Source organism: Neoarius graeffei, chromosome 5 (genome assembly GCF_027579695.1).
Source record: "Neoarius graeffei isolate fNeoGra1 chromosome 5, fNeoGra1.pri, whole genome shotgun sequence".
Classification (NCBI taxonomy): Eukaryota; Metazoa; Chordata; class Actinopteri; order Siluriformes; family Ariidae; genus Neoarius; species Neoarius graeffei.
This window is the reverse complement of record NC_083573.1, coordinates 98,298,235-98,324,921: the sequence shown is the minus strand read 5'-3', so window position 1 is coordinate 98,324,921 and position 26,687 is coordinate 98,298,235. Positions and strand designations below refer to the sequence as shown.

Sequence of the window (26,687 nt, the reverse complement as noted above, 5' to 3'; positions counted from 1 at the left end):
ATATCATGATAGTCACCATTGCTGGAATTAAAATGACCATAAACTTTTTTTTAAACAATATGTAAATTTTTAGACATTAAAAAACCCAAATACTTTTCATTTCAACAGTGCTACTCTATTGTGATACACGTCATTGTTTAATGGTGACGATATTTTTATTTTGATGTCATGTCGTGCAATAAAAATGTTCTAAAACATACTTGGGATGTCTTTCTTTATTTGTTCTGTTATTTACAAAAGAGAACAGAAAACAGCACTTCATATTTAAAATCAAACTGATTACTTTCACAGCAAAATGGAAAAAAAAACAAAAAAATATCAATATCACTGACCATAACTTCATACTAGACATGTACAGGACTGGTTTCAATCCCACTCCTGCAATGTGTTTCAGTTTGTACTCACCCAAGATATGAGCATCCAATTTAAAAAAACAAAAAACATTTTCACCAAAGCAGCTGCTCTACCGTGTCTATGTTCATCAATGTGGTCTTTTTGTTCCCAGTCCTGATGCACACCTCTACTTCATACATGAACTTCAGTCTCGATCCGTCCTTTCTATTCACATCTATAGTCGGCTTGTGCGATATGATCTTACGCTATCACAATATCCTGTAACGTTTATGCTGATTGCATTTCTTTCCTCCATGACAAAACAGGAGATGAGTTAATTAACATATGATCTGTGAAGGTGTACCGATCGCTCGGATATCAACTCGCACCACCTGAAGGCCCTGCCCACTTCTGTCAGAGACGGTTTAACGTTCACTAAAATCAAACCAAGCCCAGCACTGTGTTCTCGACTTGGATATATAGTTTGGTCTAACATCAGTTAAGTAAGAAGAAAGCTGAAAATATTTGACCTACGAAATACTCCTACAACAATGTGTCAAATCTAATATTTTATAAATAATGTTAATATTAGGCATGTAACGATATATTGTGCAAGAATAGATCACGATAGTGTAAAAAAAAAAAGATCGACCAGGCTGTGCAATTTTTGTTTGGACAGTAGAGGGCGCAATAATATGTATTCCATACAGGACACATTTTCAATGGAATAAAAACCTTCTCGAGGGTTCCATTCATTTGGTTCTTATAGCATACAATATTATAATATCGCTGATCCTACGTGTATGACGTCGCACGTCGGAGACGTAAAACTTCCGTGATAGTGAGCGACTGGGACAATTTGTAAACAAACATGGCTGGAAGGTTTTGAGAGAATTTTGAAGAAGACAGATGTGTTGAACACACGAAAGGAATGTGTAACGACAATAATATTGGCTGGCTTTTTTTGTGGTATATCAGATATATTCCATTCAGCGAGCATGATATTGAACGAGTCGCTGAATGGAATATATCTGGAATACACACTACAAAAAAAAACTGGCCATTATTAAATAGTGGAAGTAACACAGCTCTAATAGCACAAAAACCTCAGATCTAAAATGGGAAACAGCTGTTGTGGGATTGTGCAAATAAATACATTTAACAGGAAATCAGGGCTCTTTACAGACTGCTGAAAGATAAAGAAAAAGGAAGTAAATGGAGGAAGTACAAATATTCAGAACCGTTTAAGAAAAGCTCTGTTATAAACTTTCATTTATAATAAAATGATTATTTTTAGTTAACAGGTGATTATATTTTACTCCAACCTTTACAAATGCGGGTAGATAATTTTGTTGGTTATTCAGAAAATGAAACCGGATCCTGAATTAGATGAATCGTTACATGCCTAGCGAATAATAACGAACACTACAAAGTATTAAAAACACTTATTGATTGAAAAGGTACCTATTTTTCCTGTGTATTGCAGGAACGCCTAAAAATCAGAGTTTTCATGATCGTTGCAATTCCTGACCTATTATTATTATTATTATTATTATTATCATACAACACTCACCTTAAACCTGAACCTGAGGAGGAAATGCTCTTTTTCTCCTGTGTTTTATTCTCATGGCTCTGAGTCATGAGTTTTTGTTCCTGTAAATGGTGAGCAGGGAGAAATCAATATCGCACAAGCCTCGTCTGCACAGCAATTATTTTTACCTTTATTAATTTATACAAGCACAAATTATATCATGAACTAAAGAATAATTCTGTACTCCAGGAAGATAAAAGAAAGTGAAATTAAACAACTCGGATGTTTAATACCTTTTTTTAAAAACATGTCATGTTGCTGCATGTCCTTCTCTTTAAAGAAAACGAATCTTGACGCAAAATGCCGCTCAAAATTTAAAGGAGACAAAATCAGTACTGAGAGTCAGTATACTTCCATAACATCTAAATTTACATTTTACAACTCTGAAAAGGAAAAAAAAAAAAAAAAACTGTGCAAACGGGTTAAGATTTCAACAAGCTGCTTATAATTATAAATAAAAAAAAAAAAAAAGATCTTCCATTGAAGTCGTAGAATACCGAAAAGACAGAGACGTCTCTAAATCGTGAACGCTTCGTTATACGAGCTCAGTAACGTGATCATCAGCGTGACGGCGGGTCAGAAAGACACTCGGATCCTCACTGAGAGGAGGGAAACGATGCTAACCCATTCGCTCAGTCAGCCACACTGATGACGGAGTATAAGCTGCGTGCTGATTGGTCCGATTCTCCGGCCATCACTGTTGGCCCTCATCCCTCTATCTGCCACTGCTGGGCCTCGGAACCGTCGCAGATCGCCATGGCAACGTAACCCTTATGGCTGAGGGGGTTGAGGACGGCCAAACACTGACCGACAGACACCTGGTACAGACGATTATTCTTCTGCAAAAGTGAGGAAAGAGAAGACAGGAGACACTTGACATTCATTCATTCACATATCTATTCGTATTTATCCCTAAACAACTCCATCTCTACCAAACGGGAGCCAGTGCAGGAAAACAAGAACTTCATTTTAATTTCCATCATTAAAACAGCTCATGAAAAATGGTACAAAACCACGAGCCCCTAAAACCACTGCTCGGTTTTCATCTGTCTGGACTGAAGGTGGTCAAACTGACAAAAATATGATGTAGGAATGCAGCCCTCTGCTGCCTCGCGGATCGATCCGGGAGCAAACAGTCACCACTACGGACACAGCTACTCAGAGACGTTCCTCAGGTTACAGTAGGACAAACATGAGGATATATCCACAGCTGTTTAATCCATGTTCTGTTGATTCCTAACACGATAAAAGTAGCAATTCATTGTACAGCGTATTTTCTGGAATTAAAGAAGGGATCGTCGTCGACGTGAAGCCTGAGGTTTATTTCAGTCCGACACTAGTGAGAGCTCAGACAGAAATCAGGCTGCATTTTATTTTTCAATTTACTTTCAGGTTTTCTGTTGGCTTGGCGTTAAGTGTCGACTAAAACATGTTTAACATCAAGCAACGTTCAGTTCACTGCCAAACAAGTAATGTTAATCCTTCCGGTAATGGAGCGTCATCTTTACTTACAGTTGTGGTCAGAAGTTTACATACAGTGACATGAATGTCATCTTGGATATGAATGTCCTGGCAATATTTGGGCTTTCAGTCATTTCTTTGAACTGTTCTTTTTCTGTAGCAGAATGATTGTACAGCACACAGCTTTAATTAAAAAAAAAAAAAAACACACCAGAATTTGGTGCACAAGTTAATTTTCTTTGGGTTTTCTGAAAATCAACACAGGGTCAGAAATTTCCATACGCTCACTTAGATTATTAATTCAGAGGTGCTGAAACGTCCAAAATGTCTCTTATCTTGCTAAGGCCGAGGTCTCTTAACTTCCTGTTAGATTATGATTGACTACAGCTGGTAGCTTCTCTGTGCCTTCATAAAAAGGGTTTGTTTACAGCACTCATTGGATTGACCAACACACAGTAAAATGAGAAAGTCCAAGGAGCTCAGTGCAGATCTGAGAAAGAGGGTCGCAGATGTACACAACTCTGGAATGTCTCTTGGAGCCATTTCTAAACAACTGCAAATTCCAAGATCAGTTCAAACAATTGTATCCAAGTCATTGTGAGGTGTAGTCACTTTGCCAAGCCACTTTGCTTCAAGAAAACCCAAACTGTCACCCTCAGCTGAAAGGCAATTGGTTTGGATGGTCAGGAACAACCTGGGAACCACCATGGCACAGCCCTGCCATGAACTGGAAGCTGATGGATCACTGTCTACAGTTCAGTGAGTTTTACATCACCATGGACTAAGAGGCTGCGATCCAAGAAATAACCCCCTGCTCCAAAATTCACACCTTCAAGCTTAACTAAAGTTTGAAGCTGACCACACGGACAAAGAAAAAGCCTTCTGGAGGAAAGCTGTATGGTCAGATGAGACAAAGATTGAGTTGTTTGGCCACAATGACCACCATGTACAGAGGGACACTGTACCAGCTGGTGGTGGTGGTAGGATCATCATGCTCTGGGGCTGTTTTGCTGCCAGTGGAACTGGTTCATTGCACAAAGTGGATGGAATAATGAAGAAGGAGGATGACCTCAGAATTCTTCAGCATAAACCATCAGAAACTTGAACACGACTTGGGACTTAGGACAGTGAACCCAAACACACATCAGAGCTGGTTGTGGAGGATAAAGCAGGCTAACATTAAACTTAAAACAAGTCCGGACTTCAACCCTATTGAAAATATATGGACCGTGCTTATAAGTTGAGTCCATGCCAAGAAAAAAAAAATATATATATATATAATAATAATAATAATTGAACTCTACCAATTCTACCATGAAGAGTTGTGAAATATCCAACCAGAATTCTGCCAGAAGCTTGTTCATGGTAAACAAAAATGTTTGGTCAAGGTGAAGCTTGCGAAGAGACATTTTACCCAAATATTAGGTGTGTTGTATGTATAATTTTGACCCTGTGTTGATTTCAGAAAACCCAAAGAAAATTAAAAGTTGTGCACCAAATTCTAGTGTTTTTTTTTAATTAAAGATGTATGATGTACAATCATTCTGCCGCAGAAAAAGAAGAGTTCAAGAAATTACTGAAAACCCAAATATTGTCATGTCCCTGCATGTAAACTTCTGACCACAACTGTTTAACATCTACACATTCATGGGACTGCAAGTTGGCCTAGTGGTTAGCGTGTCCATGTCGCACCAAAGACCATCATAAGAATGGTACCTCCTGCCGTTTGGCGAGGCACGCTGCAATACACGTGAGTAGGGAGTCAAACTCTCGCGCTTCCTAGAAGCGGAGATCGGCGCCGCCCAACGCGCCCAAGGGCTTGGGGTTAGTACTGCACTGGGAAGACCAGGTCCTGACACAGGAAGGACTGACTTTTGACACATTTATAGGAGTCGTCTTCAGGACAAGAGCTTACAAAAAGGTTCTGCTGTGTCTCCGTAACAACCTTCATACCGTATTTCTTAAACATTTAATAAAACAAAACAATGTGCGAGTTAATACACCCTGCAAAATTTCTATAAACGGGTCACCGCTTTAACCAAGAGAAGCGTTCATGAAAGTGATGACTGAAGCAGCGCTGGCTATAATGAGCATTAAACTTTATTACAGGAGTTTCAGCTCGTCATGTTTACACACGAAACGTCGAGCAAAAATAAAGACGACACACAGCAGTTATATTGGGAAAGGAACGCTGGAGATGCCAGGTAGAAGGCAAAGATGAAATTTATGGATGTGGTGAAGGAGGACGGTTGGTGGGACAGAAAAGGATACCGAGTACAGGAAGAGCTGGAGGGACATTGCTGCTGTGGTGACCCCTAACGGGAACATCCAAGAGAAGACACACAATAGAGCAGTTGGGTTTTTCGAAAGTGCAAACACAACAGGCTTTATGACATCGCAATTTGTTTGGGAAAATTAATGGACTCATTTCAAGAACTGTGAAAACGACCAAAACACACACACACGGGTCAAGTGGTGAATCAAACGGAGCTGCTTTCTGTGGCTGAAGCCCTCAGTGAAGACGTTCGATGCTCAGGGACGCAGACGGTGGAAGGAAACAAATCCATGACATCGTGAGGTAGTACTTCTACCACACCAAAGTTGATCATTTTATTGCTTTTATAAAATCACAGAAATGTGTCAACGATTGAAAAATTTTTTTTCATTAAAAAATGAGAATTTATAGTTAACGGTGTAGAAGATCCTCAAGACAGGTTAGTTCCTGTTTTCAGTTACAATCGGGCATTCCCTCACCAACCTCTCTTGGAGGGTAATAAGACGAAAAAAAAAGCTCGTCACGTTGCCGAGAAACCACAAACTCTGCTGTCCTGAAGATGTTGAAAACTTCAAGCGACAACTTTACGTCTGTGATGAAACCCTGACACTGGAGACTCCTTCCATTAACGTTAAACAACTGTCTAACTTCACCACGTTGACGAGGACACCTTTTTAATCCTTTATCTACACGTACTATAACGTAGAAGATGGAGTGAATTAATACGCTGCAGATGTAGATGATTAATAATTCATTTTACACCATGTGCTGAGGGGAAGTCATGGAGAATGTGTACTGTACTGAAATGTTTATGATGGAGGAAGTGAAAGAGGAAGTCTCACCCCGAGACTCCACTGCTGAGAGCCGCCTGAGCCGTGACACTTCATGAGGCGAGGAGGATCAGCCGAGCGGATCTCAGACATGTCCAAACACAGCAACCCGGCCAGGATCAGCTCGTGCTCTTCATCGTACGTCCACTCCTGTGTACACACACACACGGACATTTTTTCTCAGAAAGATATTTTCTTCACATCCACAGATCAAAGCTAATGGTTTCAAAATCGCAAAAGGAATAAAAACTTAAACATGCTTCTTGCACTGTTTGGTTGCTCCGCCTTTACCGTGACACTGTTTCGATAACCTTCTCCAATATCACAATGTTTATTTCAGCCCAGAGTTGTATTAATTTCCCCCCGAGATCTTGTACTGGTGATGTGAGAGTCGAACCACTGCGGAAAGTCTTCTCCAGAACGTCCCAAAGATTCTCAATGGGGTTAAGGTCGGGACTCTGTGGTGGTGATGGTGAAAATGATTCCTCATGCTTTTTGAACTAGTCTTTCACAATCTCAGCCCTGATTTTATCCCAGTGCCATCAGGAAATGGGGGGAAAAAAAAAAAATCCATTGACGTGATGAGATGAGATGAGATGAGACGTGAACCTGGTCATTCAGTACATTCAGGTCGTCAGCTGACTTCATTTTACTGCCCCATAACGTTGCTGAGTCTCGATCTGACCAACTGAACCAACCCCAGATCATCACACTGCCTCCAGAGGCTTGTACAACGTCACTCTGCATGATGGGGCATCGCTTCATGGGCTTCCCTTCTTACCCGGACATGCCCATCACTCAGGAAGAGGGTCAGGACTCATCAGACCACATGACCCTTCTTTGCTGCTCCAGAGTCCAATCTTTACTGAAGCCTTTTCTCCTGATTAGTCTCACTAACAAGTGGTTTTCTGATGGACACACAGTGGTTTAGTCCCAGTCCTGTGAGTTCTTGTCACACTGAGTGTGGAGATGATCTGAATTTCACTGTTAAACACAGCTGTGAGTTTGACTGTCCATTTATTTATGATTCGACTTCAAGTGTTTCAGTGATCTCTGATCCTGGTCAGTCAGGATCTTTTTCCAACCACGTTTTTTCCATGAAGAAGTTGACGGATCATCACGATCCTTCCAGGTTTTAATAATGTGTTGGACAGTTCTTATCCCAATTCCAGCTCAAATTTCCTTAGTAGTTTTCTTTGCTTGATCCAGGTCAATAATTTGACCTTCTGATACACAGGAACATCTTTTCCATGAGCGCGGGATACATCTTCCAACATGCTCGTTTAAAGGACATGGGACATGAAACATAAATGCACGCTATATCAGTTTCTTTCCATTAAAAATGTGAATTAATTGCATCAACAAATACAAAATTATCTATTAAATTCAGCAAAATCGTCATATTCGTGATGATTATATGGCATTTCTGCTCGAGCTCCGATATGCATATTTTACAACCGGAAGAGCCGCTGTCACGTGATCATACGTCACAAAAACTTTCGGGCACAGCACAAGCGGGTAGATGAATATGGAGAAGTGTGAATTGTGATGATGACGAATGCGACAAAATAGTTTTTGTGTCTTGGATGACAAGAAAATTGTTTCGTTTTTAGAGTGTTTAACGTACATTGAACATCATGGTGTATTGCGACCTCCCAGTCAGTCAGACGCGCTGTCACTCCTGTTAGCAATGTAGCTAGGCTCAGCATGGCCAATGGTATTTTTTGGGACTGTAGTTAGATGTGACCAAACTCTTCCGCGTTTTTCCTGTTTACATAGGTTTATATGACCAGTGATATGAAACAAGTTCAGTTACACAAATTGAAACGTAGCGATTTTCTATGCTATGGAAAGTCCGCACTATAATGACAGGCGTACTAACACCTTCTGCGCGCTTCGACAGCGCATTGATACCTTCACTCGGAGTTGTACCATTATTTTTTAGACAGGGCGGACGGACCAGGGCATTCGCCCGCCTGGCCGTGCCCGACGAGGAGCGCTCTCGGCCGGCTTGGGAGGCAGACGGCAGCCCCTCCTGGAAGTGTGGTTTTACCATGGGCCTCATGCGGTAAGGATTAGTATTATAATTTTGGGTGTATCAATTATTGATTATCATAATTCTGACTCGTTTCGCCATTTTGAATGTTTTCATCTCGGACTCTGGAAGCATTGTATCTCAATCAATCTCGAAAAATATCAGCCAAAAAAAAAACTAGCTTGCAACGGACTTTAGCTAGATCTATGATGAACTTTCAATGTATGATACAAAAATAATACTTCTTTCAACAGATCATTAGCCTTTGAGCAGAATTGTTTTTAACTTACCAGGAAGTGTTATCCAGCCGACCGCTTTCAGTTTCATGAGGGCTGAATGAACTCTCACTCTCAGAATCATCTGACCCGTCAGAGTAAAGACAAGATCCATGTTCATGTGAATTTCCAGCTATCGGTTCGAATTGATAGGGTCTAACTTCACATCTCTGTGAAACATCGGGAATGTCACTGTCGATGGTGTCCATTTCGGTAACCTGTTTACATTAGATTCCCAAGCGCTGGCTCCTTGGAAAGTTTTTGTGACGTCACGGGTCATGTGACCACCTAGCTAATTAACGAATCATTGTTTTACGCTGATGTATAAAAAAAATTTGAATAATGTGATTTTCACATTTTTGATGCCCTGCAGTGATTTAGATGGCATTTCTTATGTCCTTTATACATAATTATACCCAGAAAAAAAATCCATGTCCCATATCCTTTAAGAAATGAGAAGCTACTCACTGCATCAGTTTGGGTTAAAAGAATCATTGCAGCTGAAACACAATCACTGCAGTAATTATCCACTCAAATACTTTTATGGATTTGCATATTTAAATCCAAAAATGGTGACTTTTTTTCCCCCTGATAAAAGACAGACATGTAAGAGTGGAATGAAAGGTTGTACTTCTGCTGATTAATAATTTGCAGTAAAGTGTCTCAGAATCAGAATAAAACCACATTAGTGTGAATAAGAAGTAAAAGTGTTAGTGTAACGCTTAAACCAAGATTAAGACTTTATTCAAACGCTAATTAGAACACTATATACACTTGTAATAAGACGTAAATAATTTGAGATACAAGTCGAATTCAGCTGAAAAAGGGCAGCTGTGTGTTTGTGCGCTGCAGTGTATAATGGCCGTAAAAATTAAAACGCTGATACAAAGCCCATTCAATATTTTATTTTCAAGCCTCATTCTGCTATAACCACAAAAGAAATGGTACTATTTAATTATCCTTGCACTAAAACCCAGCCAATTAAATAAATTAATTAATTAAAAAAAACCCTTTGCTGTACACAAAATACGCCTCGTGTAAGTGAAGATCAGCCGAGTAAAGGCAGGGAAATTCTGCTGCACAAAGAGAACGAATGAATGATTCACTGATGTGTCAATTGATTAATCCATCAATTCACTAATTAACTTCTCACTGCCTGACTGACTCATTTGTTAATGTATCGTTTGACTGATTCCTTCACTGACTGAGTCATGATTTGATTGAATGAACGAATCACTCGATTAGTTCTGTAATCAAGGAATCAGTAATTGAATGAATCAGTAAATTATCAATCTATTGAGCAGTGAATGTAAAACTCCACCAGTCTGTGACTACAGAGAAATGTAAAAGTAACACATGAGCTGGTGATCTGTTACACTACAGAGGAGAACGGGATCTCTCACAATCGTTAGGTTACAGCGGCGGAGCTCGACGTAACAGTTAATCGTTTCAGCAAATTAAGAAGCTAACAAAATTGAGATTAAAAAAAAAAAAACCTTAATTGTACAGCAGCGTTTGTAACAAAGATGCTTCACAGAGAGGAAGGTCATGAAGAGAACAGGGAAAGGTAGAAAGTATGAAATAAGAGACAGATGCAGAAATAGTGTGTGAGAGAGAGAGAGAGAGAGAGAGAGAGACAGACAGACAGACAGGGGAGAGAGAGTGTGAGAGACCAAGAGAGAGCGTGCGTGTGTGAGTGAGAGACAGGAGAGAGAGAGACCGAGAGAGAGAGAGTGTGTGTGTGTGTGTGTGTGTGTGTGTGTGTGTGTGAGAGAGAGAGAGAGAGGACAGAGTGTGAGAGACAGAGAGAGAGTGTGTGTGTGTGTGTGTGTGTGTGTGTGGTGTGTGTGTGAGAGAGACAGACAGACAGACAGGGGAGAGAGTGTGAGAGACAGAGAGAGTGTGTGTGTGTGTGTATGAGAGAGAGACAGACAGAGGAGAGAGTGAGTGTGTGTGTGAGAGAGAGAGACAGAGACAGGAGAGAGAGACAGACAGACAGGAGAGAGTGTGAGAGACCAAGAGAGAGCGTGCATGTGTGTGTGAGTGAGAGACAGGAGAGAGAGAGGACAGAGTGTGAGAGACCGTGTGTGTGTGTGTGAGAGAGAGAGAGAGAGAGAGAGAGAGAGAGACAGACAGACAGACAGACAGGGGAGAGAGTGTGAGAGACAGAGTGTGTGTGTGTGTGTGTGTGTGTGTGTGTGTGTGTGTGTGTGTGTGTGTATATATATATATAAGAGAGAGACAGACAGACAGAGGAGAGTGAGTGTGAGAGACAGAGAGAGAGAGTGTGTGTGTGTGTGTGTGTGAGAGAGAGAGAGAGAGAGACAGAGACAGGAGAGAGAGAGAGACAGACAGGGGAGAGTGTGCGTGTGTGTGTGTGAGTGAGAGACAGGAGAGAGAGAGTGTGTGTGTGTAAGAGAGAGACAGGAGAGAGAGAGACAGACAGACAGGGGAGAGAGTGAGTGTGAGAGACAGAGAGAGACCGAGAGAGTGTGTGTGTGTGTGTGTGTGTGTAAGAGAGAGACAGGAGAGAGAGACAGACAGACAGGGGAGAGAGTGAATGTGAGAGACAGAGAGAGAGAGTGAGTGTGTGTGTGTGTGTGTGTGTGTGTGTAAGAGAGAGACAGGAGAGAGAGACAGACAGACAGGGGAGAGAGTGAGTGTGAGAGACAGAGAGAGAGTGTGTGTGTGTGTGTGTGTGTGTGTGTGTGTGTAAGAGAGAGACAGGAGAGAGAGAGAGACAGACAGACAGGGGACAGAGTGAGTGAGTGTGTGTGTGTGAGAGAGAGAGAGAGAGAGAGAGAGAGGAGAGAGAGAGCGCAAGATGGAGAATGCAAGAGACGGGGAGAGAGAAAGAGGGAGACAGAGAGAGTCAGAGCAAGAGAGAGATGGACAGAACAAGAGAACAAGAGAGAGAGAGAGAGAGAGGGCGCACTATGGCGTGTGTGTTGTGTCAGCGCAGCTGCTGTGTGACTCACTCGGCTTTTTAAAACCTCCAGAAAATGGAGGAGTCTGAAACCAGATGGTCGAAGCAGCAGAGGCTCCAAAAAGCAATTTAGGCCGAGGAGGAACAGAAGAACAAAATTTAAAATTAAAAACAGCGTTACTGACGGGGGCGGGGCTGCAGCGTGGAACACACACACACACGGGATCGTTTTCTCCAGAATATTTTTATGGAAATGAACAGCAGTGGTGGTGGTGATGAAGGCTGAGATACTCACTGTGTCCTCACAGAGCCCTGTCACCCACGTACGCGCGTGCGTGTGTGTGTGTGTGTGTGAGTGAGAGAGAGATGCTTCAGCTTTCGTCCATTACATCCAACATACATTTTGACTTAACAGTGACTGTTTTTACCGATTCGGTTTTGAAACAGGAACCAAAAGCAGATCAGGATCTTCCTCCCTCGGACGTGTACCTGTTCAGGGTCCTGAGGGTTGCAGGGTCTCACCACGACAGTGCCGCCCTTCTGGCTGGGACGCCCTTGAGCCACCAAACACTTCTCAGTCAGCACATTACGCAGCTAACAGACACAAAATCAGGGATTTAAAGGAGTAGAGAGAAATGTTTAGTCACGTGGTGGCTGTGTAGAACTGTAGAGAGGCTGAACTCATACACGTGTGTACGGGGATTCAAACAAACCGACACACATTTATACATAAAGCATGTTTAAAAACAACTGCTGTGCAGAGGAAACTTAAAGACTGAAGAACTCATACAGAAATCACACTGAAGAATGAGGGAGAAAGAGGAAAATAACAGAAGATAAAATATTTAAAAAAGGATAAAAAGTGCCAGTATTTGAAGAGTTAAAAAAAAAAAAATCACTATTCTGATATTCCTGTCCAGCCACAGTGAGAAAAACTGAAAGATAAAGTAAAATTTGTATGTTTCAGCTCTGTTATTACACAAATATCACATCACGATATTTCAAGACATTTCTATGATACATCATGTACAACACTATTCTATTCACATTCACTGGATATGAGCAATCGTGCGCTCTGATTGGCTACTCTACTACTAGGATATCCGCTCACATACTGTGAGCGGAGGAGGAAAAAACGATGGAGCGTGTTGCTGAACCAACCGAGGACGAAGAAATAACTTGACTCGAACAAAATATGGAATAAAAGTATTTGATGGGAAGAGCGTCTTTTTTTAATTTTCAAAAATTAATTCTAGCATTTTTCACAAATTGCTCCGGTCATTTCGCCGGCTTGTTTACATTCCAAGCGGAAATTATTTTGTCGGACGTTTTGCATAAAGTTTTTATTTGTCGAATTTGCAAAGAATAAAAACGCTCCGTTTCTGAAAATCCAGTGAACGTGGATAGAAAACAGTTATTCCACTCAATCTCGTCGTACATGGATTATAGACAACCACCAGCTCATGTACGACTCGATTTCGTGGAATAATTTACACTACCGTTCAAAAGTTTGGGGTCACCCAGACAATTTTGTGTTTTCCATGAAAAGTCACACTTTTATTTACCACCATAAGTTGTAAAATGAATAGAAAATACAGTCAAGACATTTTTCTGGCCATTTTGAGCATTTAATCGACCCCACAAATGTGATGCTCCAGAAACTAAGGCCCTGTCCACACGGCAACGGATTCAGGTGAACCTGATAAAATTGTTTATCGTTTCGGCCTGGCGTCCACACGGCACCGGCGTTTTGGGTGCCCCAAAACAAAATCTTTTGAGAACGGGTTCCAGAGTGGAAAAATCTGGCAACGGCGCCGTTGCGAAGTCGTCTGGATGAGTAGAACGGATTTGTTTACGATGACGTCACAACCACATGACAGTGCTTCACGCCGGGTAGAAGTGTAACGAACTCGATGCGAGTTGTCAGCAAATCCTATAACTTGGTTTATGAAACGCGCTTACAAAATATTTTCACTGTGAATATTTATTGTGTAATGGTGCAAAGTGAGAGAGAGAGAGAGAGAGAGAGAGAGAGAGAGAGAGAGAGAGAAAATAGCCCTTAGGGCAGAGTCTTTAGTCCAAACACTGCGGAAGCAGCACCAAACTGCTCACCGCCCGTGTGCTTTCCAAAAACAAAAACAATCCTGCCAGCAAAAATAGGAAAAAGAAAAAGGAGCGATCTCACCTCTTCAGATGTTGGTTTAAGTCCAACAATACATTCCTCAAAAAGGGCGTAGAAGAACAAAGTAATCCATCAACGTGTAGCATTCAATTTATTCCGGACCATTAAAGAATCCTGGAGGATATCAGAATGTTGGCGTACCGTCTTCCATCTACCCCCATTCATTCCTCTTTCTGCATCTTTCGTTTTACGCTACTGATTAATAATCAAAACTTTATGTGGCTGATGCTACAAAAGAAGGGGTTTACGCGTATGCGTCTACTTCTTCTATTGTTCTGGTGTCTCCGATGGGACCGTCTTACAGCGCACGTAGAGGTGTGGCATGTGTATTGCATCATTTTCAGCAAGCGTTGCCATATGAACCTGATATTTTACTGATCCGTTGCCCATGTGGACGCGATATTTAAAAAAAAAATAATAAATCTCGTTGCCGTTGTCGTGTAGATGTAGCCTCAATCTGCTCAAAGGAAGGTCAGTTTTATAGCTTCTCTAAAGAGCTCAACTGTTTTCAGCTGTGCTAACATGATTGTACAAGGGTTTTCTAATCATCCATTAGCCTTCTGAGGCAATGAGCAAACACATTGTACCATTAGAACACTGGAGTGAGAGTTGCTGGAAATGGGCCTCTATACACCTATGGAGATATTGCACCAAAAACCAGACATTTGCAGCTAGAATAGTCATTTACCACATTAGCAATGTATAGAGTGGATTTCTGATTAGTTTAAAGTGATCTTCATTGAAAAGAACAGTGCTTTTCTTTCAAAAATAAGGACATTTCAAAGTGACCCCAAACTTTTGAATGGTAGTGTATATACAGAGATTTCTTTAAAAACAGTAGTGCTGCATTGAAAAATATTACACTTTCATTTTGATTAAAAAAAAAAAAAAAAAAAGTGTGTTACGTTTATTTAATGTGGTGAAAAAAAAGAATGCTGAAAAAGGTATAAAATGTTTTTATTTTACAATTTAACGATTAAGGCCCACTTTACACGGGGACGGTCTGAAACAAAAACGCAAAGGTCCGTTTTCGTTCTCACTTTTTTCCGCGTCTACACGACCGTTTTCAAGGAGGAAATCTGCGTCTATACGGTGACGCATAAATGTGTGGAATTCAATTGGATGTGCATGCCAGGCGGCTAGGTGGTGCTGTGAAAGACCTCCGCTATGTCTGCACGCATGCGCAACGTCTTCCGTCTTGTCTGATCTGCACATCTGCGCCGCGAAAACTTTGACTACTCTGGCTGTGGTAAGTAAGAAAGTAAGTAAAAAAGTAAGCGCATACTATACCCGCCTCTGTTCATTAACAGTATAGCTGTTCGAAGGACTCCTGGACGTTTATTAAAGCTGCCAGAGCAGCTTGAAGGTCCGTTGGATCGATGTAATCAGACATGCTCTTACTTTTTTACTTACTTTCTTACTTCCCGGGCTGGCATGTACAGTATATGACATATGTATGACGTAAGCGCGTACCCGACGTGAGCAGATCCGAGCAGAGTTTCGCGTATTGGGTAGTTTAGACGGATATGCAACGGGGGCTGTTTTTAACTTATCCACTCTGGAAGGCGTTTTCAATTTTTTCCGTTTTTCAGCCTCGGAAACGCCATCCCCGTGTAGACGAAAGGCACTTCCGATAAAATATTTAGTCGTTTTTACCCGACAGCGTCCTCGTGTAAACGGGCCCTAAGACACAAACTATCAAATCTGTTTCCGGAGTTGAAATCTCAGAAGTGTATCGTATCGTGACATATTGATATTACATCGTCGTCTTGGACAGCCCTGTCATGGCGTGCTTTAGAGATGAGCGAGACCATTTATTTATATCCAATACGAAGTGATAAACAGGACGAGTGTCCTGATGCGGATACTCTGAAGAGTCTGGGGGTGTGTATTTGGAGGGGAGGGAGGGGAAACTTGTCGATGTGTACAACACGGAGTCGTCTTTAAACACAGACAAAAGGACGTCAGTGAGCTCAAAGCAGTCGTAGCTCGATCACTTTCTCCCTCAGCGCAAATATAAAGAAAGAGAGTCAGAGAGCAAACACTGACTCCATGGAGCTGATCGTGGATTTGGTTAAACTATTCCTGACGTGCTTCAGCTCTCCAGTGAGTGATTAAACCCTCTCTGGGGCTGAATCTCACAGACGTGTGTGTGTGAGAGAGAGAGACAGGAGAGGAGGACTCGGTCGTACTGAGAACACGCACAAACCCGGTCTGAATGCTCCAGTTGAGGTCATTCATTTGTGAGGCAAATTCCTCGAAATGGTCTGGAACGCGTTTTCAGTAGCGTTTGTGCTGAGTGCTCATTATCCTGACAAGCCTTTACAAGCAGCACTGAAGTATTGTGGTGGATTAATGGCCTTTACGTCTTAATTAAGATGAAATCTGACAACTCTCCCTCCTGCTGATTCACCCAGTGGAAAAATACAGGCCAGTACAGAGCAGCCGTACGCTCGACCACACTGCCCCCTGCTGGAGCACTCCGCTAACTACACTTCAACTTCCAAAAGATCTCTCAGCTTCCACTGGAGGAGCAACACGAGGTCCGTCATCAGGAGAGGAAACGTTTAGAGTGTTCAAATAAAATCAAGATACAGGAAATTAAAGCATGGATACACAACTAATTGCAATTACAGCTATTTGATTTGTAATATTTTTTCACGCTATCACTTTTTTTTTTGAGCACACTATTATTCTTAAAGGAGATACGCAGAACCATGGCCTCACTTTCGTTTATAAATGCCTAGAGACCTCAAGCAATGGCAGAGGAATAGTTTTAAGCGTAAATAATAAATCTAATATAGTAATTTTTACGATTAAAATGATTCATATAGGTAGCGGTCTGAGTGAATGACCTTGAAATCTGTGACGTCACAGCAGGAAATCTATCAGTCTCATCGCCATTTCCGCGATACTAAAACACAGAGCTGACTGCAACTCCGATCCTCCATTTTGAGCTAATTTATCACCATGCTACGTAGATGTGTTGCTGGCGAGTGCAGCAACATGACAGAAGGTGGATTTATGTTGCATTTGTGGCCCAAGAATGTTCAAACTGCAAAGATTTGGACGCGTTTTGCGAGAAATTCACGGGCACATTTTACTGAGGACTCATACAAAACCTCTGATCTGTTGAGAAGCGTTGGCTATAAGCCCGCATTGAAAGAGGGTGCAGTACAAACAATTAAAGGAAAAGAAAACTACAAGAAAAGGAAAGCAAGTTCAGTTACACCAGTTCTCCCGGAATGTGAGCTGAGCAGTAATGGCGGAGTACTCAGTACGGAGAAAATGGAGAATGAGTGGACCAGGCGTCAGATTTCTCCACTGGATATGCTTGCCTCAGCAGCAATATCTCACCCTTACGTGGAAGAACGAAGAACTGAAAGTCAGATTGTTTCAAAACAACTGGCCACAAGATCGGCCTTCAAGAAGCGAGAACACAGAGGAGTAAGATGCAAGACTCATTTGGATACATAAGACTCGTTGTTTCCCTGCATTTAGATTAATACATGTAACTTGTATTGTGTGTTTAAGTTAGCGGTATAAGATTATTTAATTTGCTTCAGAATGTGATCGTCTCAGTTCATCTGATTATTTAATTAGCCTTTTATGTTTTATCAGTGAAAATGCATGCATGCACATGTTGCATAAGTTATAACACCCATCCTGTTTTAACGAGAGTCGCTTGAGACTGTCAGTTCAATTCCATCCAATTCTCTAGACGGCTTTGTTCTCTGGCTTTATTTCGTAAGGTGGGGGCCTCCGGGGCCGACGTGTTACTATCGGATTCACTTTCCGATGGTTCGAACTGATACGGTTCTATGTGTATAGCAGTAGCATGTACACACACTCCAGTTTCAGGACTATCACAGTCAGATGTATTACTATCTGAGGAATCTGAAGAATCTCCAATAAATCCGAACAAAGAGGCCACTGCAACCACTCTTGCCTGCCGAGTCTGGCTTTGTCTATCGCGGTCAAAGGCCTCGGCCTTACAGTAAAACCAGTTCCCACTGTGACGTCACGCACTCAGAGCTGGCTGGCTCAGTGGGGCAGCTCGAATGCAAACTTTGCAGTCAATATATAATTTTCCCATTTATGGAGCACACAAGAGTAAAGGACGGAGATACTATCCACTCAGAAATTTATTTAAAAATAAAAAGGCTCTGCTTATTTCCTTTAAGAACCATGACTCCTGCTACAGCTTTCAAGATAGCGACACCGTCCCAACTCAGACACGTCCATCCTAAACCTGTGTAGTGTGCTTGTATAAATCTTTACACAAGCCCATCATTTTTTTTATTGTTATTGTTCCCCCCCAATTAAGCGGAATGGCGGAATGTTGGTCCATTATGGTCTAGCGCCCCTGCTGGCTGACTGCAGTATAATGTGCAGCTCCGCCCATCCCGTTCAGCGATGTAAAACAGAGATTTAAACCATAGCAAACAGACTTTCTGTAAATCTCGCCAGCGCCAGCTGTGGATCACGTACAAAAAAGACTTTAGAGCGTGAAGCCTGATGTCTGATCCAGTTTCTATGGGTGACCCTCTGCTACAGCTGAGCAAACACACTTGGCATTTTCTCTGCAGAAATGCAGTCTAGTTTTAATTAATTTACCCTTCCATTTTCTCTCTATAGGCCCGGTCCCACAATATTGATAACTACAACTATAAATAAATCTGTCCCCTGCAGTTTATGTGGTCGGTGTTCACACCAAACTGATTACGATCCCTATAGCCCAGGCCTGGATTTATCCATATCGCTGAGATTGCTTCTGGAGCCATTTTCCAGGTCTGGACCTGCTCCGATAAAACATCCGCTGGCCAATCAGGTCACTGTTTACGTGACGTTACCTGAGCACGTGCTATTTTTCCCCCGGGCATCTTTGTACATCCTTGTTGCATCATAAAGTCATGGAATACGGATTCATGGAAAATAAAAATAAATAAATAACCCCGATTTCAAAAAAGTTAGGACAAAGTACAAATTGTAAATAAAAACGGAATGCAAATGTGGAAGTTTCAAAATTCCATATTTTATTCAGAATAGAACATAGATGACATATCAAATGTTTAAACTGAGAAAATGTATCATTTAAAGAGAAAAATGAGGTGATTTTAAATTTCATGACAACAACACAGCTCAAAAAAGTTGGGACAAGGCCATGTTTGCCACTGTGAGACATCCCCTTTTCTCTTTACAACAGTCTGTAAACGTCTGGGGACTGAGGAGACAAGTTGCTCAAGTTTAGGGATAGGAATGTTAACCCATTCTTGTCTAATGTAGGATTCTAGTTGCTCAACTGTCTTAGGTCTTTTTTGTCGTATCTTCCGTTTTATGATGCGCCAAATGTTTTCTATGGGTGAAAGATCTGGACTGCAGGCTGGCCAGTTTAGTACCCGGACCCTTCTTCTACGCAGCCATGATGCTGTAATTGATGCAGTATGTGGTTTGGCATTGTCATGTTGGAAAATGCAAGGTCTTCCCTGAAAGAGACGTCGTCTGGATGGGAGCATATGTTGCTCTAGAACCTGGATATACCTTTCAGCATTGATGGTGTCTTTCCAGATGTGTAAGCTGCCCATGCCACACGCACTAATGCAACCCCATACCATCAGAGATGCAGGCTTCTGAACTGAGCGCTGATAACAACTTGGGTCGTCCTTCTCCTCTTTAGTCCGAATGACACGGCGTCCCTGATTTCCATAAAGAACTTCAAATTTTGATTCGTCTGACCACAGAACAGTTTTCCACTTTGCCACAGTCCATTTTAAATGAGCCTTGGCCCAGAGAAGACATCTGCGCTTCTGGATCGTGTTTAGATACGGCTTCTTCTTTGAACTATAGAGTTTTAGCTGGCAACGGCGGAGGGCACGGTGAATTGTGTTCACAGATAATGTTCTCTGGAAATATTCCTGAGCCCATTTTGTGATTTCCAATACAGAAGCATGCCTGTATGTGATGCAGTGCTGTCTAAGGGCCCGAAGATCACGGGCACCCAGTATGGTTTTCCGGCCTTGACCCTTACGCACAGAGATTCTTCCAGATTCTCTGAATCTTTTGATGATATTATGCACTGTAGATGATGATATGTTCAAACTCTTTGCAATTTTACACTGTCGAACTCCTTTCTGATATTGTTCCACTATTTGTCGGCGCAGAATTAGGGGGATTGGTGATCCTCTTCCCATCTTTACTTCTGAGAGCCGCTGCCACTCCAAGATGCTCTTTTTATACCCAGTCATGTTAATGACCTATTGCTAATTGACCTAATGAGTTGCAATTTGGTCCTCCAGCTGTTCCTTTTTTGTACCTTTAACTTTTCCAGCCTCTTAATGCCCCTGTCCCAACTTTTTTGAGATGTGTTGCTGTCATGAAATTTCAAAATGTCTCATTTTCGACATTTGATATGTTGTCTATGTTCTATTGTGAATACAATATCAGATTTTGAGATTTGTAAATTATTGCATTCCGTTTTTATTTACAATTTAATAAACACATAAATGCAGGTAATATTAAGCGTGAACTTCGGCAGTGATGCATCATCTGTATGAAATCGATAGCCAATCTGTAATATACTGAAACGTCCGTGACCGATCCGTAAATTATTAGCATGCATAACGCATCCGTTTTAAAATCCGTATTTTGAGACCTTTTTTATATTTCCATAATCTGTGACCTATCCGTATTACATCAACCACTGGAGTGTGTACATGGGTTGTTTTGAAGTCCAAGCTGTACAGTACGACCTGGAATAATGTGCTACTACTTGGAAAAAAAAACTTCCATGACTATTCCTAAGTTGCATGCGTTTATTTCCCTGAGTGTCAGGACCAAGTGATATTATAGTGGGGATTATAGTTGTGGTGTTTCCACTCCAGACTGGAACTAAACTCAGGCAGAGGGACAGTCAGAGTCGGAGTTATAGGTATAGTTATATAGTTAGTGTTGTGGGACCGGGCACTAATTTGGGTTTGGCCAATTCGCTCTCCTCTCTCGAATGACCGCTACCAGGGTGAAGGTGAATATTATGTGCTTCCACAGAGGAAAGCTCCATCCACCCTCTTCCACATACATGAGCCCACAGATGCTCTTGATTGGTTGGTGTTGCTGTGATTGACGAGATTATGCCCCTCCCACCCAGACAGCACAGACAATTATTGAACTTGCAACCTCCAGACAATAGAGCGAAGCTGCCACGGTCCCAACCAGACTGACGCCCCGGACTTTAAACGTTCTGATTTCACCACAGACCTCTTTTTAAAGATCCCAATATACTGTCAGTTTGGTAATCAGACCAGAAAGGGGAAATAAACTAAATGAGAAATTCTCACGCAAAATACAACCCTAATTCCAAAAAAGTTGGAACGCTGTGTAAACTGTGAATAAAAACAGAATACAGTGATTTGCAAATTATGGAAACACCACTATATTTCACTGTAAATAGTACAAAAGACAACATATCAAATGTTGAATCTGAGAAATTTTTATTGTTTTTTGAAAAATATATGTGCTCATTTTGAATTTGAGGTCAGCAACATGTTTCAGAAAAATCGAGACAGGGGCATGTTTACCACTGTGTTGCATCACCTCTACTTTTAACAACACTCCGTAAACGTTTGGGAACTGAGGAGACCAATTGCTGTAGTTTTGAAAGAAAAATGTCCCATTCTTGCCTGATATACAATTTCAGTTGCTCAACAGCTCGGGGTCTCCTTTGTCGTATTTTGTACTTCAAAACACGCCAAATGTTTTAAAATGGGAGACAGGTCTGGACTGCAGCAGGCCAGTTTAGCACCCGGACTCTTTTACTATGGAGCCATGCAGATTTAATATGTGCAGAAAGCGGTTTGGCATTGTCTTGGTTTGGCATAATGCTCTGAAACATGTACATATCATTCAGCATTAATGATACCTTCCCAGATGTACAAGCTACCCATGTCACGTGCACTAATGCCCCCTCATACCATCACAGACACTGGCTTTTGAACTGAGCACTCATAAGCCTGATGGTCGCTCTCCTCTTTAGCCTGGAGGATGTGGTGTCCATGACTTCTCAATCTTCACATTGTTTTATTAATTTTTGACACAGTGTTTACTTTTTCCTTTTTGTACAGTTATGATTTTTTACTTTTTTTCCCCCTCACCAACTCACAAACCTGTACAAACTTCATTTTCTTCTGTAGCGTCTACCGTACAAGAACTAAGAATGCAAACTAGAAACTTCATGGTGCAAGGAAGGATGAGCACATGACCTTCTAGAAGTGTCCTTGAATCCTTAAAATTTATCATCAAAATTCTATTTCTCATTTTATTAAATATAGGAACGCATTTTTGATCACTATTTTGGTCGCCGCTATAGCAAGTTGAGTGTGTGAAATATGCTCTGTAATACATCAGTCCATATGTCAAAGCAATGGCCGTAAATGAGATCCGTTGAGACCTGTGCGGGACATCGTAGGACGGAAGTAAAACGTACAGCGGAAATCAAAGCGACCAACATCTGCCAACATTGTCAAAAGACGCGCACACCCTCTTTCGAATGCTGATGTGATCAAGCCGGAAGTTTTGAAAAAGTAGGCAGTAATCGTCATTTAAACTCGTTTTTGTGCGATATTTCGTTCGGAAAACAGTTTTCAAAATGGCGGCACTGACACCTGGCTGATACTTCACGTTTCAAAGTCTCGCACAAGTCTCGTGAAGATCGCGTGGATAAGCGACGCCTGCCGTGGACCAAACGAACTAAATTCAACACGGCTAAAAACCAAACAGGCCGATAAGTATAATATTTAATCGCAATTAGTTGCCAATATGAGTCACGATAAGGTTACTAAAACCGTAAATGTAATTGAATAACACGTTAATTAAGAAATAAAGCAAGTTTAAAAATGACTTCAGTTCTCCTTTAAATCAGTGATTTTTTTGTTTTTTTACAATATTTCCATTTGGCTCGTCACATTCAAGGCTCGAAATTCGCAGTGGTCCAGTCGCCCGAGGCAACTTCATTTGTCATTTGGCGGGTAATTCCTGTCACTAGCCATCCCGGCTGGCTAGTTGAAAAAAAAAATAATAATAATATACAGTGGGGCAAAAAAGTATTTAGTCAGCCACCAATTGTGCAAGTTCTTCCACTTAAAAAGATGACAGAGGCCTGTAATTTTCATCATAGGTAAACTTCAACTATGAGAGACAGAATGGGGGGAAAGAATCCAGGAAATCACATTGTAGGATTTTTAATGAATTAATTGGTAAATTCCTCGGTAAAATAAGTATTTGGTCACCTACAAACAAGCAAGATTTCTGGCTCTCACAGACCTGTAACTTCTCTTTAAGAGGCTCCTCTGTCCTCCACTCGTTACCTGTATTAATGGCACCTGTTTGAACTCGTTATCAGTAAAAAAGACACCTGTCCACAACCTCAAACCGTCACACTCCAAACTCCACTATGGCCAAGACCAAAGAGCTGTCAAAGGACACCAGAAACAAAATTGTAGACCTGCACCAGGCTGGGAAGACTGAATCTGCAATAGGTAAGCAGCTTGGTGTGAAGAAATCAACTGTGGGAGCAATTATTAGAAAATGGAAGACATACTAGACCACTGATAATCTCCCTCGATCTGGGGCTCCATGCAAGATCTCACCCCGTGGGGTCAAAATGATCACAAGAACGGTGAGCAAAAATCCCAGAACCACACGGGGGGACCTAGTGAATGACCTGCAGAGAGCTGGGACCAAAGTAACAAAGGCTACCATCAGTAACACACTACGCCGCCAGGGACTCAAATCCTGCAGCGCCAGACGTGTCCCCCTGCTTCAGCCAGTACATGTCCAGGCCCATCTGAAGTTTGCTAGAGAGCATTTGGATTATCCAGAAGAGGATTGGGAGAATGTCATATGGTCAGATGAAACCAAAATAGAACTTTTTGGTAAAAACTCAACTTGTTGTGTTTGGAGGAGAAAGAATGCTGAGTTGCATCCAAAGAACACCATACCTACTGTGAAGCATGGGGGTGGAAACATCATGCTTTGGGGCTGTTTTTCTGCAAAGGGACCAGGACGACTGATCCGTGTAAAGAAAAGAATGAATGGGGCCATGTATCATGAGATTTTGAGTGAAAACCTCCTTCCATCAGCAAGGGCATTGAAGATGAAACATGGCTGGGTCTTTCAGCATGACAATGATCCCAAACACCCCGCCTGGGCAACGAAGGAGTGGCTTCGTAAGAAGCATTTCAAGGTCCTGGAGTGGCCTAGCCAGTCTCCAGATCTCAACCCCATAGAAAATCTTTGGAGGGAGTTGAAAGTCTGTGTTGCCCAGCGACAGCCCCAAAACATCACTGCTCTAGAGGAGATCTGCATGGAGGAATGGGCCAAAATACCAGCAACAGTGTGTGAAAACCTTGTGAAGACTTACAGAAAACGTTTGACCTCTGTCATTGCCAACAAAGGGTATATAACAAAGTATTGAGATGAACTTTTGTTATTGACCAAATACTTATTTTCCACCATAATTTGCAAATAAATTCTTTAAAAATCAGACAATGTGATTTTCTGGATTTTTTTTTTCTCATTTTGTCTCTCATAGTTGAAGTGTACCTATGATGAAAATTACAGGCCTCTCTCATCTTTTTAAGTGGGAGAACTTGCACAATTGGTGACTGACCAAATACTTTTTTGCCCCAGTGTGTGTGTGTGTGTGTATATATATATATATATATATATATATATATATATATATATATATATATATATGAAGCGAAGATTCAGACACACCGTCAACTAAAGCCACCACATATTAAGCGTGTGCCGTGTCTGTGTTAATCGATGTGTTTATCAGCAGGACGGAAACTACCGAAGAATTCCGAATCATATCGTGTACGAGTCAGGCTGTCGGTTTTTTCACTACTGCGCATGCATATACAGTGGGGCAAAAAGTATTTAGTCAGTCAGTCACCAATTGTGCAAGTTCTCACACTTAAAAAGATGAGAGAGGCCTGTAATTTTCATCATAGGTATACCTCAACTATGAGAGACAAAATGAGAAAAAAAATCCAGAAAAATCACATTGTCTGATTTTTAAAGAATTTATTTGCAAATTATGGTGGAAAATAAGTATTTGGTCAATAACAAAAGTTCATCTCAATACTTTGTTATATACCCTTTGTTGGCAATGACAGAGGTCAAACGTTTTCTGTAAGTCTTCACAAGGTTTTCACACACTGTTGCTGGTATTTTGGCCCATTCCTCCATGCAGATCTCCTCTAGAGCAGTGATGTTTTGGGGCTGTCGCTGGGCAACACGGACTTTCAACTCCCTCCAAAGATTTTCTATGGGGTTGAGATCTGGAGACTGGCTAGGCCACTCCAGGACCTTGAAATGCTTCTTACGAAGCCACTCCTTCGTTGCCCGGGCGGTATGTTTGGGATCATTGTCATGCTGAAAGACCCAGCCACGTTTCATCTTCAATGCCCTTGCTGATGGAAAGAGGTTTTCACTCAAAATCTCACGATACATGGCCCCATTCATTCTTTCCTTTACACGGATCAGTCATCCTGGTCCCTTGGCAGAAAAACAGCCCCAAAGCATGATGTTTCCACCCCCATGCTTCACAGTAGGTAAGGTGTTCTTTGGATGCAACTCAGCATTCTTTCTCCTCCAAACACAACAAGTTGAGTTTTTACCAAAAAGTTCTATTTTGGTTTCATCTGACCATATGACATTCTCCCAATCCTCTTCTGGATCATCCAAATGCTCTCTAGCAAACTTCAGACGGGCCTGGACATGTACTGGCTTAAGCAGGGGGACACGTCTGGCACTGCAGGATTTGAGTCCCTGGCGGCATAGTGTGTTACTGATGGTAGCCTTTGTTACTTTGGTCCCAGCTCTCTGCAGGTCATTCACTAGGTCCCCCCGTGTGGTTCTGGGATTTTTGCTCACCGTTCTTGTGATCATTTTGACCCCACGGGGTGAGATCTTGCGTGGAGCCCCAGATCGAGGGAGATTATCAGTGGTCTTGTATGTCTTCCATTTTCTAATAATTGCTCCCACAGTTGATTTCTTCACACCATGCTGCTTACCTATTGCAGATTCAGTCTTCCCAGCCTGGTGCAGGTCTACAATTTTGTTTCTGGTGTCCTTTGACAGCTCTTTGGTCTTGGCCATAGTGGAGTTTGGAGTGTGACTGTTTGAGGTTGTGGACAGGTGTCTTTTATACTGATAACGAGTTCAAACAGGTGCCATTAATACAGGTAACGAGTGGAGGACAGAGGAGCCTCTTAAAGAAGAAGTTACAGGTCTGTGAGAGCCAGAAATCTTGCTTGTTTGTAGGTGACCAAATACTTATTTTACTGAGGAATTTACCAATTAATTCATTAAAAATCCTACAATGTGATTTCCTGGATTCTTTCCCCCCATTCTGTCTCTCATAGTTGAGGTATACCTATGATGAAAATTACAGGCCTCTCTCATCTTTTTAAGTGGGAGAACTTGCACAATTGGTGGCTGACTAAATACTTTTTTGCCCCACTGTAACGCATCTCGTTGAATATCGTGGTAATCACGTGTAGTATTGGACCAGGTGGGTGGAGCACAGAAGCACGGCAGGCCAGAACTGAGTTCTCAATGAACTATTTATTGCTAGCTTTTCAGCCTTTTATCACTTCCCAGCCATGCGCGCACACATGTGTTCTGGTTGGGGAGAGAGAGCTCCCTTTCTCTGCTCTCCTCTCCTTTTAAAGGGCGCAGTCACTGGGGAAGACACACAAACATGGGTTAATCCC

The 26,687-nt window shown here is 41.7% G+C and overlaps 1 protein-coding gene across 2 annotated transcripts in view; it reads right to left on the bottom strand.

Annotated features, from left to right (window-relative positions):
• Positions 1-200: 200 nt before the first annotated feature.
• The window catches only part of galnt11 (UDP-N-acetyl-alpha-D-galactosamine:polypeptide N-acetylgalactosaminyltransferase 11 (GalNAc-T11)), a 46,422-nt gene continuing 19,935 nt past the window's right edge, over positions 201-26,687 (bottom strand). For both annotated transcript variants that reach the window (XM_060922559.1, XM_060922558.1), the window contains exons 10-12: positions 12,216-12,320; positions 6,503-6,640; positions 201-2,763 (exon numbers count right to left, since the gene is read on the bottom strand). In XM_060922559.1, the coding sequence (XP_060778542.1) occupies positions 2,632-2,763; positions 6,503-6,640; positions 12,216-12,320 (375 nt within the window). In that variant the 3' untranslated portion in view covers positions 201-2,631. The remainder of the gene's footprint in view (positions 2,764-6,502; positions 6,641-12,215; positions 12,321-26,687) is intronic.